Source organism: Episyrphus balteatus, chromosome 4, assembly GCF_945859705.1.
Source record: "Episyrphus balteatus chromosome 4, idEpiBalt1.1, whole genome shotgun sequence".
In the NCBI taxonomy this organism is placed as follows: Eukaryota; Metazoa; Arthropoda; class Insecta; order Diptera; family Syrphidae; genus Episyrphus; species Episyrphus balteatus.
The window spans coordinates 73,440,584-73,461,304 of NC_079137.1; the positions used below are offsets into that span (position 1 = coordinate 73,440,584).

The window sequence follows — 20,721 nt, forward strand, 5'->3', positions numbered from 1 at the left end:
GAATAAAATCTTTTTAAAATTTAAATTGTTTGGCACATGTATTTATGGAAAGGGAAATAAGTTTTAAACAAAAAATCCAATCTGGAACAGAACATTGAGTAGTTCTATTTTAATCATCTTTTGATTTTTTTGATTTTGTTTTTATTTAACGAAACCCACGTTTTTTTGTGTATTCTCATCAAGCGCATCCCATCATCAAGATGCAATCTAACAGAACAAAATCTTGACATGATGAGCAGTTTTCTCAAGTAATTTATAGTTGGAAAAACATTTTGGATAGATAGAAAAACCCTTACTTTTTGTGTTAGCTGTGTGTTTGATTTGTTTGTGTAGGAGTGCTCCATTTAGATTGAAGATCGATATAATTAGCACCGATGATTGCGGTCGTTGATCGTTTGAAACGTGCCAATGAAGATGCTATAGAGATGTGATGATTTTACTACAAAGATTTTATATGCATATAAAGTATATGAGATGGTTGCATGCAGATTGCATAATCAGTCTTTGATTTTATGTCCCGTTAAAAAAATTTTGTTCCTCTGCGCTCATTAAGTTTAAATTGATTATTACGTTTACAAAAACTAGGTAGAAATAGGTCAATGCAATACGTTTTTACTTTATCAAATGTCTATAAAAGTGTTTTCTTACAAAAATAATCAAAATGGGGTCAATTCAATATTTGACAAAGTACCTAAAGTTCTGAGACATTTTCTTCTATACATTGTGTCAGTGATAGACTTTTTATTAGGTGCTTTCATGTGAGGCCTACACGGTTTCATGAATACCGCTATTGTTTGTATTCAATAAATAATTTCATTTTAAGGCTTGGCCACACCGGAGGGTACGCGGTAGCGGTACGGGTAGCGGCAACGATATTTGTATTAAAAAAATTCCACACCCGAACGTTGATGTGTCAGTTTGGAATTTTTTCCATACAAATACCCGTACCGTTACCTGTACCTCTACCGCGTACCCTCCGGTGTGGCCAAGCCTTTATAGGAAAAAACGTTGGAAAAAGGAGGAAACTAAATTTTTAATACAGCAAGAAGAGTAAAGGCTTGGCCACACCGGAGGGTATGCGGTAGAGGTACAGGTAGCGGTAACGATATTTGTATGAAAAAAATTCCACATCTGAACGTTGATATGTCAGTTTGGAATTTTTTTCATACAAGTACCGTTATCTCTACCCGTACCGCTACCGCATACCCTCCGGTGTGGCCAAGCCTTTAACGGCGGCGGCGGTATCAACTTTCTAACAATGAAATTTCGAGCCTGCAATCAGGTAATCGATGGATGTGATATCATGAATACGCACACAATCAATAAAATACATACATTCTTCTTTTTTTTCTTCAATTTTCAAATTCATTTGTTTGAAAAAATATAAAGGGGGCATAGAAACTCATGCTAAAATTCAAAATTTTAATTACTTCATCTGCGTGAAAGAGATTCTCATGCATTTAGCACGTGAACTACTTCATCGCTCGTGAAGCAAAACTCTCCACTTTCTTCTCCACCAGGGATCACAGAAACGTTCACGGGAATGAACACAAAATACAAATTTGTATGGATTCACGACTTGCCTCACAAGTATGTACTGTACTAGGCTTAACCCTACTAACAATTTTGCTTCTATAATGCTTTACAAAAGCAACAATTGCATCTGTAAAGCTTTATAGAACCAAAATTGTTTGTCGGGAAGGCTTTGGCCACACTGAAAAGGGTACATGCGGTAGCGGTACGGGTAATTGTATGAAAAAAATTCCAAACTGGAACAACAACGTTTAGGTGTGGAATATTTTTCATACAATTACCCGTACCGCTACCGCATGTACCCTTTTCGGTGTGGCCAAGCCTTCCCGACAAACAATTTTGGTTCTATAAAGCTTTACAGATGCAATTGTTGCTTCTGTAAAGCATTATAGAAGCAAAATTGTTATTAGGGAGTAAAACACTTCCAAATAACTGGTTCAGTTGGTGTGTGGGCTCAGATATATGCATTATATGCATCAGTTAGAATAATTTGGAAATGTTTACCTCTGTTCAGTATGTTGATTTGGAACGCATGTTGAACGTGTTGATCAACCCCCGACTAGCACAACAGCTTCTGTAAATTGAAATCTCGCAGGTTCTACTTTTTATACAGCTTGTATTGAGCTTGCTTCAGAATTTAAGTGCTTATAGAAGTTCGGACTTGTTAAACAACTTCTAATAAGTTGTTTAAATACTATTAAAGAAACTTAAACGAAGAAAGCTTGTTGTTCTTATAAGCCTGTTTAATGAATTTATAGAAGCTTTACAGAAACTACCGAGTTTTTTATTCGATTTTTTGTTTTGATATTAAATAATCTATCTCGACACTTTTTGGTTTTGACATTGAATAATTTAGCTCGGACATTTTTTTTTGCTATGCATACACTAGGATGGCCGAGTTGGTAAAGTGGTGGACTACCAAGAAGCAGATACGAAGTTCGATTCCTGGGTGTGGTAAAGAAATTATATACTTTTAAAATTATTATTAAAAGATATACTAAAAACTAATGGAATGTTATATAAATATCAGTTCAAAAGATAAAATTCATGATTTAAAACCGGTTAAAAAAGAATTCTTTTTTGTTTTTTTAGTTTTTTTAAATTTCGATAAGACATGTATTAAAGAGCTATATAAGCTTTTCCAAAGCTATCTGTCAAATCTAAAAGCTTCGGTAGAGCTTCGGTAAAGCTTCGTTTAAGATCCTTATCTATAGAGGGTCAAACTTGTTTTTCCATGCCCAACAACGTTACTAAAGTTTAAAAGAAGCTGAAATGTAGCTTTTGTTATACCTTAACCGAAGCTGATATGTTAGTTGGGCCTGGTGTTGATCCAGCCTTATGCCCACTTTTCACGAGTCGATTTTAGCCGCACGATATGTCAGCTATTACATGAAGCCTCAAGAGGCGCGCTTTTTTTCAAAACTAATGAGTGCAAAAGAGAAACAAGATAAAACAAAAAATTATCCGACCGGAGAGTCGTGGGCCAAATTCTGAGACTCTTTTTTGACGTTTCTTTTCCCACTCTTTCTTTTTTCAGCATTCCCTTTCATTTCTTTTTGCTTCTTGGTGGAATACAACAACAACAATTCTTAAATCAAAAGAGAAATGTCAAATTTGAGTCTTTGACTCAAGAGGCATCGTGTAATAGTACGCGCCTCACAAAATGATTATCAAAAGAAAATTCGAAAAAAGAGTCAAGCCTCTTGAGGCTTCATGTAATAGCTGACTATGTCGGTCTACTGGGATTTTTCTATGGGGGATGTCACTTTAGTCGCCTATGACTTACGTTCACACGAGTCGAAAAGCTTCGCCGCACTGCAAAAATCGACTCGTGAAAAGTCCCCATTACAATAACAAAGCGAGATTATTTTATTTTAAAAATATTCTTTAGTAGTCACAATCTTTTCTTCTCTCATACATTAATTTACATTCCACATTTTCATCCAGGACACAAACCTCTTTTCGATCCAATAAACAGAAAAAACATTCCACTTTTCATAGAACACTATGAAAATGAAACATCTGTCATCCCAGCATCCACAAACCAAATTGACATTTCTCCACACGTGTTGTGTTTGTTTACGATTTCCCTATCAATTTTTTTTTCGGTTTTTCATTTTTTTTATAAAAATTCTACAAAAAATCAAATAAAAATCAACCCAAAAAATGTCTTCCGAGGAAGGTAAGTAATCAAATTCCCAAAATGCCATCAAAATTATATTCAATTTCATTCATAGAATTCCACCGCTGGCTAAACCGCTCTGAAAAAACCTTTGAAGAAAATTTCCACTTTGCCATCAAATCATGGAAATCTTCAGAATTTCCATTATCAAGTAAATATGAAAAAATACTTGAATGGTTTTCAAGTAAAACAAAATTACTTGGCAAAACTACAGAAGATTTTAATGAAAATCTTTTCAATGAATTCTTATCACTTAAATGTCCTTTGGGATCAATCGATTTGACAATAAAAAGAAATTTCATTGAAAAAATCCTTAAATGGACAAATAATTGGAAAAGTCACAATAACCGTAAACCAATTGAAATTTTATTTCAAATTACTGAACTCGAAATGATGCAAGATTTATTTCGAACTGAATACGAAATTTATGCCCGAGTTTTGGGCAAAATTTTTAAAATGTATGAAAATTATTTAAGAGAATTTGATACTCTTCTTGTTGGAAGAGAATCTGAATTATTTAATAAAATCATAGAAACTGTCAAATCACGTGCCACAAAAACTGGCAATTTGAAAGAATTCGAAGAGAAATTCACTGAATTTGCTTTTCAACCTTTAATTGAGTTGATTATTGTCTTTCAAGACAAAGGAATCAAATTCTTTGATGATCTCTTAGATCTACAAAAGACACTCTTTCATGATTATGTTAAGAGTAAATTTATTGATAAAGTCTCCAAACTTTCCACTCATGTCAATTTACTGGCTTTTGAATGTGCCATTGTTAATTATCGTGGCGATATCAAATTCTATTCAGAACTAATCAAAGCCATCTTTCTTAAAGTTCACTCTGAAGACATGTCCAAAAATCAAGGTTTAATTCTAACAATTATAGCCTACACTTTGGAAATGTTTCGAAAACATGATATATCTTTGAATTTCGAAGTTAGTCCCCAAACAACTGCCATTCAGTTGCTATTGAAAGAAATTCAATCTTTGACTATTGAGTGTCAAGAGGAGCATCTGCTAGAAGTTCTTAATCTTCTTTGTGCAACTCTCCGCCTTAATCCATTGATTCTCGAAAAGAGTGTATTCGAAATTACAGCCAGAATGATGGTGGCTAAGAAAAATGATCAGGAACAGAAAGTATTCGAGGAGTACTTAATTCTGTTGATGGACATGTTCCGAAAGCTAAGTAGAGCTGAAAAATTTGTGGGAAGTCTCCAAAAATCTGTGAGGGAACTATTGGCTACTCATCAAGTTCCAAAGAAAGCAAAGAAACGTAGAACTATTACAGAATCTGGAGAAGAAGTCTCCAGCAAAAAGATCAAACTTGAAAATGGAGAAATGAAAGTCTCCACTTTGAATGAGGAGACTAATTTCTATCTTGAAATCTTATTTAATGATTTCCATCAACATCCAGAATCGAAGAGTAAAACTGAAAAAGTCTCCAGTTTTCCTTATATAGACTATGCATGGCCAACAAGTTCAGTTGGTCTTGGATTCTCCAAACTGATCATTGGTCTAATGTCTAAACCATCATTGGTCATTTGGAAGACATTGATTTATGCTCTTAAAGAGCTCATATCCAACACAACTACCCTCGATGATAATACTTTGTTCCTATTTGACTTTTATTCGTCTCTCCTTTGTCAGTATTTCTCTGGTTGTAAGCTTCCAGAGCAGTCGGACAAATTTTGGGCTGAAATCGAATCCAATCGACAACTTACTCGAGGAACTCTTAAAGAATTTGGTCATTTTTTGTTGGCCCAGGAGCATAATAATCGAACAATGAATGCATTTTTAGAATGCAGTTACCACGCTGGGTTGTTTGATCTTCTTTTGTGGTATTATCGACCGGATTTTATGACCAATGATGAAAATTTCTCTGAATCATCGAAAACTCTTCATGGATATCTTTCGGATGATGAATGGATGTTGATTAAGCAAAGGATTATTAATTTTGGACGAATTGAGTGTAAATTCAATGCGAATCGTTTACTCCTTCAGCAGTTGAAGGGAAGAATATTGTTCCAGAAGAAGAAGTCGGTACATTTGCAGAAGACGATGTTGGCACCAGCGTCATCGGATTTTGAACAGACTAAGTTAGCCTTCTCCGGAGTAAATGACAGCTCTTGGTTGTTGTCGAATATGAATTCGAAGGAGAAACATGAAATTTGTGAACTTTTAGTTCAAGAACTTGATTTGGAGATGATTGAATGTTTTACTGAAGATATTGAAGCTTTGGAGATGATTTTACTTGAATTGTATCGAAAGGTTGGAACATTGTTTCAAGAAAGTAAGAAGGCAATTTTAAGTAAAATTGATTTTGATGGAGATGTCGAGGTGATTGCGAAGACTGTTGTGGAGAAGAAGGAAGACTATTCGGTGAAGAAGGTGGAAGTTGATAGTTTGAGGGACGTTCTTGATATTATTGGGAAACTTCCAATTGGCTGTTGTAGAAAGGCAAAGAAGGAGTTATTTTTTGTCCTGCAATTGGCTGTTTTTCGAGATTTGAAAGCATCTGAGGAAGATGAATTGGCTAAGATGGCTTTTGAGAGTCTTACAGGTAACTTTGTGTTCCCACAAAAATAAAGAACAACTTATTAATCAATCTTCTTTTCAGATCTTTTGCATTTTGGTGATCAAATTCAAATATTCAAATACTTCCCAGTTGATCGATTAGCTCTCATTCAACCACCATCTCAAGCTATTGAGTTTTATGAGTATATTTTCTCAACTCTAAGATTTGATGTAGATCTTGCTGAGGAATTTTTTAAAGCTATTCATCAAATTTTGGAATATAATCAATCGGAGCTAACCGATGATCATATAAAGCTTTTATTGATGTCAATTGAAACTCTTACACAAAAAAATACCCATAAAAAGTTAAAGAAATTTTTAGATGGAATATTGGGAATTTATGCATCACATGTGATGGAATATTTTAAAGAAGAAACAGAAAGGAAAGCTAAGAAAGATAAGAAATTTGTGGAGAAGACATTGTCTGGATTTGTTGTTTATGCCAAGTCGATATTGGCAAAGACGAAAGTTGATGAAGAGATGGATGAGAATTTTAGGAGAGTTTGCAAGATTTATATTGGATATTCGGTAAGAAATTTATTGAACTATAAAATACATCATTTCTTGAGTAACATAACGACATAAATAGCTTTTGTAGAGTAAACTCAATTACTCTTTTCGTTATTAGGCTCTCAGACACAAACATAGTTCACAAATCTAAGCTTGTTAGTTTAATTTGTGCAGAATTTCCCTAATTATATATTTTGTCTTTTTTCCGCCTCAAATCTAAAGGCTTAAATTTGAAGAACTGACTAAAGCGTTTTTGACCATGTGACAAATCTAATCTAAGTGTTTAACATTTTCGGACAAGAACCAACATTTTAATAAATTCGATTTTTTGTTTGGAAAGTGTTTATATCATCAAACACATGCTTCCGACCAGGGGAATTCAGGAAAAGCACTCAGTTTCCCTAGATAGGAATATCAAGCCCATTTTTTGTACTAAACTATTACCCCTTTGACAGAAAAGCTTTTTCGTGCCCTGATATTTCACATAAGATTTCGCTAAAAAATTGTAACATAAAGTTGATACTCCGAAATAGGTCAGCCATTTTGCTTCCTCGAAATTGCTGCTTTAAATAGCGATTTATGTATTTTGTTTGCATTCCGATTTAAACCACCTTTTTTTCCAGAACAAAGTAAAAGGGGTTTGTTCACTGAACAAAATTGAAAAATTTAATTAAGGGCATTTCCCTGCAAAAATACTGCTTAGAACAAATCTTGGAGCTTTTTTCTACTTTGCATTCCGTTCATTCCACCACCTTCTTTCTAAAAAAGTTTCGCGACCTCGCAAGTAGACGTTTGATGGCATCTGCGGTTTCTTAAAATACAGCAAAAAGTTTCTCAGTAGAGCGATTGTTGTTGAACATTTTAGCCGAATTTTTCTGATCATCTATGAAACGCCCATTCTATGGACTTACACAGCCGTTGTACGACCCATTCTTACTTACGGTGCCATTGTTTGGTGGCCTGCACTTAGTAAAGCATATAACATCAACAAACTTAAGAAAATCCAGAGAACAGCAAGCGTAGGAACGACTGGAGCCCTCCGGTCGTGCCCCACTGAGGCTCTAAGCGTTCTCTTGCACCTTTTACCCATAGACCTTCATATAAAATACCAGGTCTCTTGTAGCGTTTTAAGGCTAAAAGAAACAGGCTGTTGGAGGGCAAAACCTTTTGGTCACAGTGACACAGCAAATTTAATACTATCGGGTATGCTTCTGACACCCACGGACTACTGCACTCCTATTTTGAATACTGTAATGAATTGCAAGGTCAGCTTCCCGTCGAGATCAGACTGGGAAGAGAGCATTGTGGCGAGAGACTTCGACACCTGCATTTTCACTGATGGCTCAAAAATGGATTGTGGGGTCGGTGCGGGTGTCTTCTATGAATCCCTCAATATCTCAAAATCCTTTCGACTACCAAACTTCGCCAGTGTATTCCAAGCGGAACTAATGGCAATTAAAGAAGCTTGCAAATTACTTAGGCTATATCCAAATCAAAACCAAAATATAGCTATACTAACAGATAGTCAGGCAGCTATAAAAGCAATTGCTTCGGTCACGACATCCTCCAAATTGGTTCAGCAGTGCAGAGAGGAACTTTCATTGCTGAGTGGTAGTCTCACAATCACTCTCATCTGGATCCCAGGTCACAGTGGTTTTGAGGGCAATGAAAAGGCGGATGAACTGGCCAGGCAAGGATCGGCCCTTCATGAGTCACTAACAGCAATAGTTAACATTCCCATAGGAGTCATGAAAAGCGATATCTTCTTAAAATATCTAACAAAAGCTAACAATAGGTGGCACAACTTGACTAGCTGGTCAAGCTCAAAGTTGGGTATATCGCACAATAATTACTGTCGCAGCTGCTTGGACCAACAAGGACAAGAAACGGTCTTCCATTTTCTGTGCCAATGTCTCGCCCTTGCTAGGAATAGAGCACTCTCTCTGGGGAGTGAATTCTTTAATGTCATAGATAACATCTCAGAATCAAAGATCAAAGACTTGATCTCGTTCCTAAATGCAACAAAGTGGATTTAGGACTGCCTAACACTTGATTTTCCCTTTTTTTTTTAAACCAATTTAAAATTTATTTCAAATAAATCCAATTATCACTCACAGGTTTCATAAGTTTTGGTATCAAAACGGCGCTAATTGGGTCATCAAGCACGGTTTGCTTTGACCGCCATCTCTACCTACCTACCTACCATGAAACGCCCGTGTCACTGTATTCATCGTATTATGAACTGCTCCAAAATCAAATCGGTCCGAAAAAGTTGAGTTTAAAAAACCGTCCGCTAAAAACATTGAATTTTTACATCGTATTCAGCCTCCTCAAGAGCGTTTTTCTAGATAACGGTCAAGCGATTATGTCGATTTTCGTTTTAAAAAAAATTGCGGTTGCTATCAAGGCATTCATCAAACAAATACACCTTCTATCATCAAATTATGGTCAAATTTTCATTGAGTTATCATATCATGCAACTTTGATTTTACTAAAAGATTCATTGCAACGGCATATTTTCAATTAACCCTAATATTCTGGAAACTATGCAGAAAAGCTTCACTGCTTAATTAGGGTCTGTCTTCTCTTTAGACATTCCGATAACCTTAATACGAGTATCACTGTTATTTTCCCTCTTTATATTACTGTAATCCTTATCTTAAAATATTCAATCTTAAACCGAAAACCCCAAAACTATCGCGCTGAACCTTAAACAAAAAATAAAACAAAAAAGAAATCGTTTTTTGTGGTTCCTCTGCTTTAAAGACAGACCTCCAACGAATGTAGTCACGCTTTCCCTTTAGATAATTTCTAGTTCTCCCACTGGATTAATGCCAAAATAAAAACCTATATTCTCTCTGCAATGAATAGCTTCCGTCTTTGATTTCATTGCTGGAATACACGAGCTAGAAAACTCAACTGATTACCTTGCAAAAACTGATCATCTCGTCATTTCATTTCTAACACTTTGTGCTTACTCCGTTTTTACCCTTTTTCTTACCTTCTAGTTTGCACTTGTTTGGAGGCTGAGACCCATTAAATTTGAAAGCTTTGTCTTTTGCTTAGTCAGAAGACTGTATTTTTCCTCTGGTCTTTAATACTCTGTTCTCATTTCATTTTTGTGGATCTTTCTATTCGTGGTAATATTGTAAAGTATGTGAGAAGCTCCCCGGAATCTGATCTAAACATAATCGTTCGTTTAGCGCTGTTGAAGCTGGCACTTTTTCCGACCGTTTAGGGTTTGTATTGGTCAGTTCAGGAATAAAAAAAAATATTATGTCTGATATTCTTTATGTTAAATGATGATGATTCTGGATGTTCTTCTTCAGTGTGGAAGCATGTATGCTTTTCAAATATGAACTCTTGGATTCATTTTTACTTAAAAAATACCTTTTATCTAAAATCCACAACTAAATAGCGGCTAATTTTTTTTTTTTCTTGTTCGTTATGCAATGTACCGATCTAGAGAATTGAGTTAAAAATTCTTCTAATTAAATGTTTTTTTTTTTCTTTCTGCTTAGATGGACTGTCACAATCCCCACGCTATCAAACTTATTATGGTAGCCCTAACAAATCATGCCATTCTGCACTTTGATCAAGATGAAATCGAATTTGTCTTGAATAGCTACTGGAAACAATTGAATGAAGATTTGAAGGCATCCAAGTTGGATGAGAAAACTGCCGAATCGGTGATCAAAATTGTTATCAGTAACAAGACGAATGAAGATCTTCTCTTTATGTTGAAGAAAATTGGAAAAAATATTCCAAAAGAAGACTTTGGTTATATTTGTAGACTTTTAGGACTAATTGCTAAGTGTCCATTTAGTACAATTAAAGGAGCGGTAAGTTATTACTATTATTATGTCCATAAAACGAAGGTACTAATGAGTTCTTTTATTTTTCAGATTTTTAATGAACATTTTAAATTGATCACCTTCAACATGGTTCTTCGGTTAGAAAAAGATGATCAATGCCAAATTGTTGACTACGAAACAGTTCTAAGCATGTTAGAGTGCCAAAAAGCTTTTGCTGAAAACTCCCAGGTTAAATGAAAAAAATTATCTTTTCAAATTATTTTTAATTTTTGTATAATCTTTTACAGATCCCACTATCCTATGACACTCTCGATGATATCTTAGCTTTTATGATGGATATCAATGTGAAAAAATTCCCTGTAGGCGATACCAATGTTAAACTTTTTAACTCTGTCCATCAGGCAATGACTGAATTGTGTACAATTCTCATCAAACATCGACATTTGATATTGATGGATAGAGTTCCTCAATTTGTGCATATTTTCAAAGATCTCCTTCAAGCAATTTGTTGGTATAAAAGTGATCGTCAAAAGGATACAGCTTTGGCTACTGAAGAAGTAGATGGTTTGGCTGAGTTGGCTTTGAAAATGGAAAGTCTTATGCATTTAATTGCCACACATAGTTTGGAAGTTAAACGAGTTGCTCCGTATGTTCTAACATTCACCATCAATCTTATGGTTTCCAATAAGAGACCAACAACACTTTATCCTAAGGTTTGTTTTTAGAAAATAATTTTTGGGGTTTTTTCTTTAACTTAGTTTTTTGTTTGTTTCAGATTAAAACACACATTGAAAATATTTGCTATGATTTGGTAGCTGTTTGTGATCATCGTGTTGGAAGATTCATTTTGAGATGTTCGAATGAAGCAGCAAGACAAGTTTACGAAGTTCTGGTTAAGGATCATAAAAAATATCATAAATTTAAGGGAAAAGTGTAAAGAGTTTTTTGTTTTTACTTTATTTTTTTTTATTTTTTGTGTATACCTGATGTACCTTAAGACGACCATTAAAGACGTGTATTTTAAAAATTATTGTATTTTTTATTAAAAACTAACCAGAGGTATGGAAGAGTATTTTTATTATGGGCTTAACTTTTGTGACAGGCAAAGTAATTAGTTCATAGCTAGGTTCAACTAGAACAAAGATCTTTTATAAGCTGATTTATTGGAAGAGTATGCACAATTGATGACTGCATCGACATAGATATAAGAAAGCTATCAAATAAATCTGTATATAAAGCTAAAGTAAGTATTAATTCTTCAGCTACGATTTTTTACTCTAAAAATAGAACATATAGTAAACTTCCACTTTTTTAACAGCTTCAAAGTGTTTTTCATACCATAAAACCTAATATAATACTAACGACATATGGCGCCCTAACACTGAAACGACTATACGAACAAGCACATAATACAAATGCATAATTTCGACAAATCACCTCATAATGCAAATGGTCATTGTTGAACCAGTCAACACTAATTTTTATTTTCTCAATAAAAGTTTTTTTAAGGATGAAAGAAGAAAAAATTACCAACATTTAATGTATTTCCTATTTTTGCCCTAAAAAAGACATACCTATATCAGCACAGATTTTTATTCATATTCTACATTAGCCGTTAATTTGAAAAAAAATATGAAGTTTTAAGTCCTACATTATGGCAATAACAAAAAAAAAACATTTTTATCGGATTTTTTTTATATTATTCTTTATTGCGGTGAAAAATTCTGTTGAAATACTTCAGATTCATGTTCACAACCTCGGAAACACATAAATATAGCTTTTAGCAACTACAAATCTTTCCACTTTTACATAAGTTGGACTTTAATTTTACTGGACTATAAAAAACATAGACATTTCCGGATACATGCATGTATCCATTTTGTTTACTTTGTCAAGAGCCCCAATCCCAAAAACGTGAAGGAAATTTTCTTTAAATAGAGTAAGACATATCATTTATGTAGGTAACTTTTTTTGCCTTTTTTGTTTTTTGCACATGAGAAAAATTGACTCGTGTTGACTTAACGCGCTTAACCAATTTGAATCAAAATTTGTAATCAGTTTATTTAAAAAATAAGGTTTGGGTTACAAATCTTTAAGTTCAGAATTCTCTTTTTAAAATCTTTTAACACATAAATATGAACTTATTTTTTTTACTTGCAATATAGGTTCTAATATCAAGTTATACATTCGTACAAAAAAAAAAGTTGAGATAACATTTTTCCATGACATTACGATGCTAGAGAATGCCAAAAAAGTGGGTCCCGGAAGTACGTCTGTCTGTCTGTCTGTATAAGGAGATACAGCCTAAACGGATGGACCGATTAATGTCAAACTTGGTATGTAGCTTTATTTGGCAACTCTCCAAAGGAGTTTTTTGGAATTAATTTTTTTGGACAAAAAATAACGGTACTTGTCATATACAGATTTTAGTAAAATTGAAATATCTCGAAAACGGCTCCAACGATTTTGTTTAAAAAATTCAAATGTTAGTTTTAAGCTAAGGTCTATCTTCTGAAATGAAATTTTTTTTTTGAAAGTCAGTATTAACGGTACCTGCCATAGAACCGTTTTTTTTTTCAAATCCGATTATCTCCGAAACTGCTTATTCGATTTCAACTAAACTTTTTGTGAAGAAGCATTTATATAATTTAAATATAAACCAAAAGTAAAATTTCCAAAATAATAATTTTTGGATTTAAAAAAAAATTTGAAGTTTTTTGAAAAATCAAATTTTCGAAAACGGGACATTGAAGTTTTTTGAAACTTTGTTTTTAGATGTTGATTAGTGATTTCTACAGAATGGCATACCAATTTTATTTTAAAACTTTTTTTCCAAAAAATTATTTATACAAAATTAGTTTTTTAAAAAACGGCTCTAACGATTTTGAAAATTTTTTTTTCTAAAAATGCATCTTAATATATCAATCAAAACTGCATACTTGTTTTGGAGGGCAATTTGATTTCAGATTTCATTTTATTTTTTTAAAAAACGAATTTTATTTTATTTTTTATTTTTTTTATAGTAGGTACCTAAATTTTCTATATAAAAAGTCTTAAAAATTTAAGCAACTTTAACTCTAAGAGCAAGTTCGTGCAACCCTGTCGTGCATTTTATTTTTAATTCTTTAAAGCAAAATTTCTGCATCTTAAAATTTTGTAAGTCCAAAATTCGGTTTTTCCAAATTTTACAAATCCATAATTTTTTTTTAAATTATCTCCTCTCCTCTTTAAATTTTGAAGAATAGAAGAATCACTTAACTTTAAAAAAGTTCATCTGTTTTCTTTTCACCAAATGGTTAGTATCATTTCGATGCCTTAACGTTAATTTGGTAGCCAGCCTAAATTGTCCTCCCCATCATGGCATTTCCAAACAAAATATGTCATTAGACTTTCTGTGTTTAATCATCTATGTTTAAATTGAGAGACAGAGTTTGGGTATATATATTTGTGAAATGATAGAACTTAATGAGCTTCAACGGTTTTTTATTTCTTTTCAACAAACAACATCATTACTTCTTTTGACTGAAAAAAAAAAAAAAACAATCATGATAGTTAAAGTTTCTTTAAAGAACTTGCCATTGTCTGTTAAAAAAAAACTTGAAGCAAAAACTTTTAGAAAAACCATTTAAAATTCTCTAAAAATTGCTTTCTCTTTTTTAAGTAAGATAAAGATCTCCATTAGTTCCAGCCGTTTTGTGCTAATTTGAACTTTTTGAACTAGTCTAATCCCCCCAAAAAAGTTCGTGTTGTGAATTTAGCCGTTAATTCCTTTGAAAAAATACATTGTAAAAACTTTAAAACTATAATAATGGGGAGAGAATACGTAATTCAATCTTCTTTTGAAGCTTTTGCTGAATTACGGCGAATTCACTCTATTCCCCTCCCAGGACAATAAGAGGGGAATTTTCTCCAATAAAGCTTTGGGAGAAAAAAGCTTACCAAAGGATACGATACTTTTTTGAATGACGAGATGATTTACTGCCCAAGCCAAACTGCGTTTGCTTGTGTATAAAAGACTCCCGCCATAACTAATGCTACTCGTTCCTTTTGCAGAATCCTTGGGATAAATTTTTAGCCTTTTTTTATTCTATTCGGTTTGTGGAATATCTACTTTTTGACCTTTATACACACTTTCATGTCCTGTAATGTTGTGTAAAAAGGTTTTAAAATGGATTACCGGGACTTAGGCCTAAGGGAACTGATGAGCATGTAATTTCATTTTCGCTTGATGCGGACTTCATCAAAACAGCCTGCGGTATAAATGGACTCTGACTATGGTTGTGCTCCTTTTGCTGCTATATTGCAATCAACGACAATCCCCAACTGAACTTAGTATAGTAGGCGAGAAAGATTTAGGATAATAATATGATATAAAGAGTATTTAAGGAAGGAATGTCTTTTACAGGCTTACAGCTTACAGGTGGGTGAGCTCCAGTTCATAGTGATTTTTCATTTATTTTTGCTCTTTTGCATTTTAAGAAGAGTGTCGATTGCCTACTTGAAATTAACGTTTAATATTTGTGGGATGTTTTCAGAGAAAGATTTTATATCTTTTAAGCTTCGAGGCTACTTTAGGCGAGGGATGCAAAGTTTAATTAAATTTAAGAACGGTCTTAAATAGACGATCTTTGTGTTACTTAAAAACGACCTATTATGGAGCTCATCAAAATGTCAAGGACAATTTTTTGATGGGTTTATTTTACATTTTCACTCACAGACAGAAAAAGATTATATGTATCTATATATTTTATTGAAAAATATGAACAACAAGTGGGTTGAAATTTGAGCTCAACAGATTTCCCTATAGATGTGGTGTGTATAAGTCGTAAGCCAACAGTATTTCATTTTAAAATCTTACATCAAATGTCTGGACTTGCAAAAAATCAGCTCAAGGGTTTTCGGTTTATGTATGTGTTGTGTATATTAAAAATAATTGGGGGTTTTCAGTGGTTATTATTTTGGTGTTGGGTTGAATTGAATATAATTATAATCCTTTGCTGTCACTTCTTGTCACATGAAACTTGTTACATTTTGAGTATGACAAATCTTGGGTTTATGGATATACAACTTTAAAATGAAATACAAGACTTACCAAACTTGGTAACGACCTTGAAATTGGATTTATTATATTTATGCTGTTTGTGATTGAATATGATTTAGGGTTTATAGTTGCTTCGGTTGGTTCAAATTATGTGAAATATGAATGTCTGTTGTAAAATTTAATTAATTGAAGACAAATCATTTTTTTTTTTTTTGATTACCTATATAATATTCTAAAGTATTTAGTCAAAAAGACTTAAAATAGAATAAACGAAATGAAAGTTAAACAATTAATTGACTTACTAGTACAATTTCACAGGATTCAAAGACTGAAACCAGTCAAAAAGGCATGCGGTAAATTTTGATTTCATTGTCTGAAAAGTCACGAGTTTAGTAAAGAAAACATAATTTTTTGGGTAAAAACATTTTACCATACAACAAATGAATACTTTTTTTTTACCCTTAGTAATCGAAGATCGAAAGATAATACAATTTAAATTCAACAAAACAGGGTTTTTTAGAGCAAAAACAAACAAAAATTATTTGCCGAACTTTTGTTTGTTTATTTCTCTTTGAACAAAAGCCTCAATTTTCGTTTGTGTTTTTGCTCAGGAAAACCCTGTTTTGTTGAATTCAAATTGTAATAAATTGTATACTTTTTATGAATGTTTTTTGGAGTGAAGATGCTTATTTTTCCCAAAAAGGAACTTTTAATTAAGAACAACCTAGATTAGAGCATGAACAGTTAGGATTATGGGTGAAAAATTTTATGAATTATGAACTTTTTCTATACACATTTCGTGCATATTAAAACTAGTGTATACTTATTAATTCTTTTGTACAATTATTTACTATTTGTTATGCATATATGGGCCTATATTCTTTAGAGTGAATAAAATAATAAATAAGCTTTCTGTGTGGTACATTTTGTTGATAAATCTGTGAACGTACTGGGTGACTGGGTCAATTTTGTTGATGTTTTGTGAGGGATTTGGCGTCATTAAAAATAAACTCTACAAATTTTTTAAAAAGAATCTCATTCCTTAAATTTGTTAGGTTCTTGCAATGTTTCTGTTCAATACGTTAGTCCGATCATATTGGTGAATTTTGTTTGCTTAAAATATGTATATAATAGTACCAACTCTGTATCAGATTATCTAAGGTCCATTTTCTTCACTCGGAGTTGAACATAACTTGAGAATTTTTAATATAAAAATTCTCAAGTTTTGTTCAACTCCGAGTGAAGAAAATGGACCTAAATCTCTTACATTTTTTCGAAACAACTAGCAATTATTTTTATTATAGTTAAGAATTAAGGCAACCTTGTCTCAAGGCAAAATAAATATTTAAGCAAGATTTGTAACTAAACAATCTTTGAGAACAAATTTAAGAACATCTAAAATATAACTGAATGTGTTTGATTTGGACTTTTTTAACCGCTGATAAATAACCGATTGCTGAAGGAATCAAAGACAAATTTTCTTAAAGTTTTAAATAACGAGTAAAAAGCATCTGAAAATTTCTATCCTTTCGCCATTGAAATATTATTATTCGCATAGATTTTAAAACAACATTTGACAAAAAAAAATGATTCAAAAATAAATTCACATATCGTCGGTCTCATAAGAAAACCTCGTAACTCCACTTTTTTCAAAAATGACTTTTGAATGACATTCTTTAAAAAATATGTCAGCGGAGCACCCCAGAAAATTTGGGGTCATTCCGAAAACTCTAAATAGACTTAAATTCAAATTTTGCACAGCTCGTTTCTTCCCAACTACTCTTTTGTTTGTTTACTCTTTCGTCTCTCCTGTAAAATTTTGATTTTGGGAGTTACGAGGTTTTCTCATGAGACCGACGACGATATCACATTTCCACTACTATTAAAACTTTTGTAAAAAAAAATTTCGGCATGACACCCTGTATAAAGTGAAACGATCGTGGTTCGTGGTTAGTTATCATACAACTTTGTAAATGCTTTTTCGCGCGATTAAAGAGCTGAACAAAATACTACAATAAAATGAAAGATGTCAAAAATGAAAAAAAATATATTGAAGTCCCTTGTCAGCAACAAAATGCAGTAGCACGTTGCTCAGTGATTCATTCAAAAGTTGAACTTTTTCTTTTGCTTTTTCGCGCGACTAAAGAGCTAACCAGAATGCCTACAATTAAATGAAAGATGTCAAAATGAAAAAAATTATGTGGAAGTCCTTCGTCAGCAACAAAATGCAGTAGCACGTCGCTCAGCGATTCATTCAAAAGTTGAACTTTTTTCAACTTTGTCGCGCGACGAGTTTGACTTTTAGGGCGGAATTCATAGTCGTCACTCAAGTTGAGAAATATCTTAAGCATTCGCTCAAGCGAATCCTTATTCATAGTCAACACTTGAGTCGAAATTTTCGTCAAGTGAATGTCTGAGGAGGCTTTTTTACTTGAGGAAACGCTTAAGTTTTTTTTCAGTCAGTTGACATTAAAACGCAAGTGTCATTGCGAGCGTTTGTTTTTATTATTGAACAATTAAAAGTTGCACTAATTTTATAATAAAATAAGTTAATTGCGAATATTTGATTTGAGTTGTGAGAGTGGGACGATGAATTCGACGAGTATGTTGGACAAACGAGTGCGAATTATTAAAAAAATGTTTTTTTGATGACAGTTAATTCAAATCAGTCAAATTTAAATCGCTTTCAGGCGCTCTTTTTGTTTACTAGAGCGATTGAAAATCGTTTTCATCGTAACCAAGGTTCCAGTTTTTTTCTGCAGTAAATTAACATTGGAAAAAAATATTTAAGTATCTCATCAATTCAAAATTATGAAACAAAATAATACGCTTTTTGTGCTTTAAAATCAGATGAAACCCCTACTCATCCATTCATTCTACTTTTAGAAAATTCATAATTTTCAATCTAATTTTATTTCATGTAATTTATCCCATTGCAAAAATAAAACCACTAAATGCTTTCAAGTGTAATTGTTTTAATTCAATATGAAAATAGAGATCCAATTTCAAAGGGAATGCTTCAGTGAACAATTTACATAAAAGATAAAACGTACATTCACCTGTTGAAATCAAATACCTCGCATTATACCTCGTTATCTTTTTAACCTTCCTCACTCTTTCCTTCTCACTCTTTATCTGATTAAAATCTTTTTTCTCCTACTTCCTCCCGATATTTATAATAAAATATATTTCAATACAAAATGCCTACCGCCAAATTTCATGTTGTTTACGGTAGATAAATATGAATAAATCACAACATGGTGGGCGAAACATTGAATTCGATTTACAAAATTGAGTCGATTTCCCGGGCATAAGCTGACATTTAGTTATGATTATCCTTTAAGGGATATTTCCATTCCAAATCAGAAATCACCACACATATAAATATACACCTTGATGGTTAAACATAGCTTTGGTATAAGGTTCCTTTGCCTATGGGTATCCAAGTGGAGTATTATTATTATTTTTTTTTTTTGTTGTTTATCTTATTTGCGTGGAACTGGTTCGGACTTAATTCTAAAAAGCATTTCTATGTTTTTTGTTGTTTTCGGTTTTTGTTTTAAAGGGATACTTAACTCCAGACAAGGCTTTTTGCCAAAATCGTTCAAATTTTATGTTGTCCATAGCAAAAAGAGGAAGGTATTAATCGGGTATGTGGGTGTTTTTACAAAGGAAACAAAAGTTTTCCACAAAATTAACTTTTAGGACTAAATGTTATAGCCCAGAATAACCACCTACACGTGCTTTTTCAGGTGAGAAAGAGCATTTTTTAAATAAAATATTTCGAATTCCACTTACTTAACAGGGTATAAACGTTTTTTCTTTTCACAATGGAATTTAACATTTTGTTTTGTTTTTTCATGGGGAATAAATCGAAATGAATAGTGAGATTATTGCTTAACAATCTCAATGACATTTAAATGAATTTTTTATAGAATAATTCCATACCTAATGGAATATTTTTTGCAACTTAGAATTATTTAAAGTGCTTTGGCTTGTGTGTGGTTTTTGAATAGTTAAATTAAGGCATATTTGCACAATTTGATCGTTTGTCAATTATTGTACAATGTCGGTCAATAGAATAGTTTCACCTTGATTTCTATAAGTTTCAATTTTAACATTTTAGTTAAAAATTAGATTATCACTCGGGGTGTTTTTTCGAACACTCAGAGAAAAAAAAAATTATTCTTTGCTCAAGAACACATTCATAAATAAAGTTAAGACTTCAATTCTTGCTTCAAAATATTTTGTTACTACCTACAACAATTTTACTGTTGATAAATTTGGTATTAAAAGAAATAAGTTGTTGGTTCAACGTTTTATGAGAATGTAAATATTTTCTTTTAACAATTTGCATTCTTAAATTAAGAATATGTTGTTGGGAATTTTTTAACCCACATATGTTCTTGATACAAGGTATAAAACTGTTGAAACTACCAAAGTTTTTCTCTGAGTGTAGGAATAATATTTAATTTGTATATCCTGGAGATTTGTACATTCCTCCCATCACGTATGACTGCAAATTCATCAAAACTCACTCTCAAAACAAAAACAAAAGAGTTGATGCTAAAACTTGATATACGAAAAAAGAGTTAATTGCTATTTCTCTTTTTTTAACACGAAAGTCTATGATATAATATAAGAATTATTTTAAAACAAAAAATAAGATAAAAGAAATCTGGACAAAATAAACTTAAATTAGACATACTTACAAAAAATATATCTACTATTCCAACCCTAGTAGAATTTTTTAGATTGTCGTAAAAGAGTTTTTTTTTTTAAGTGAAAACATCTTTAGTATCGTATTGATTTGAAACAAGATGAAACGAAAACGTGACACGAACATTCAACTTGTTATAACTTTTTTGTTTTAATAGAAAGATGAATAAAATTTGTAGTGTAGATAGGCAATTAACTATAATTTCAATTAATTTCATATTCATATATTTCAAAAAGATGTTTTTTTTCTATACACGTTATAGGTATCTTTTGATCTAGTACACATACAAATTTGGTACGCATGCTGATAACATAACCTTTTATTTGATATATCACACATAACG

General features: G+C 32.4%; 1 protein-coding gene across 1 annotated transcript; it reads left to right on the forward strand.

Annotated features, from left to right (window-relative positions):
• The first annotated feature begins 3,563 nt into the window (after positions 1 to 3,563).
• Positions 3,564 to 11,594, forward strand: LOC129918012 (uncharacterized). Its single transcript, XM_055998302.1, has 7 exons — positions 3,564 to 3,715; positions 3,771 to 6,278; positions 6,336 to 6,820; positions 10,324 to 10,644; positions 10,708 to 10,845; positions 10,905 to 11,330; positions 11,393 to 11,594. Exons 1-7 carry the CDS (start codon positions 3,700 to 3,702, stop codon positions 11,552 to 11,554), a joined length of 4,056 nt encoding a protein of 1,351 aa, XP_055854277.1. The 5' UTR covers positions 3,564 to 3,699; the 3' UTR covers positions 11,555 to 11,594.
• The last annotated feature ends 9,127 nt before the right edge of the window (positions 11,595 to 20,721 follow it).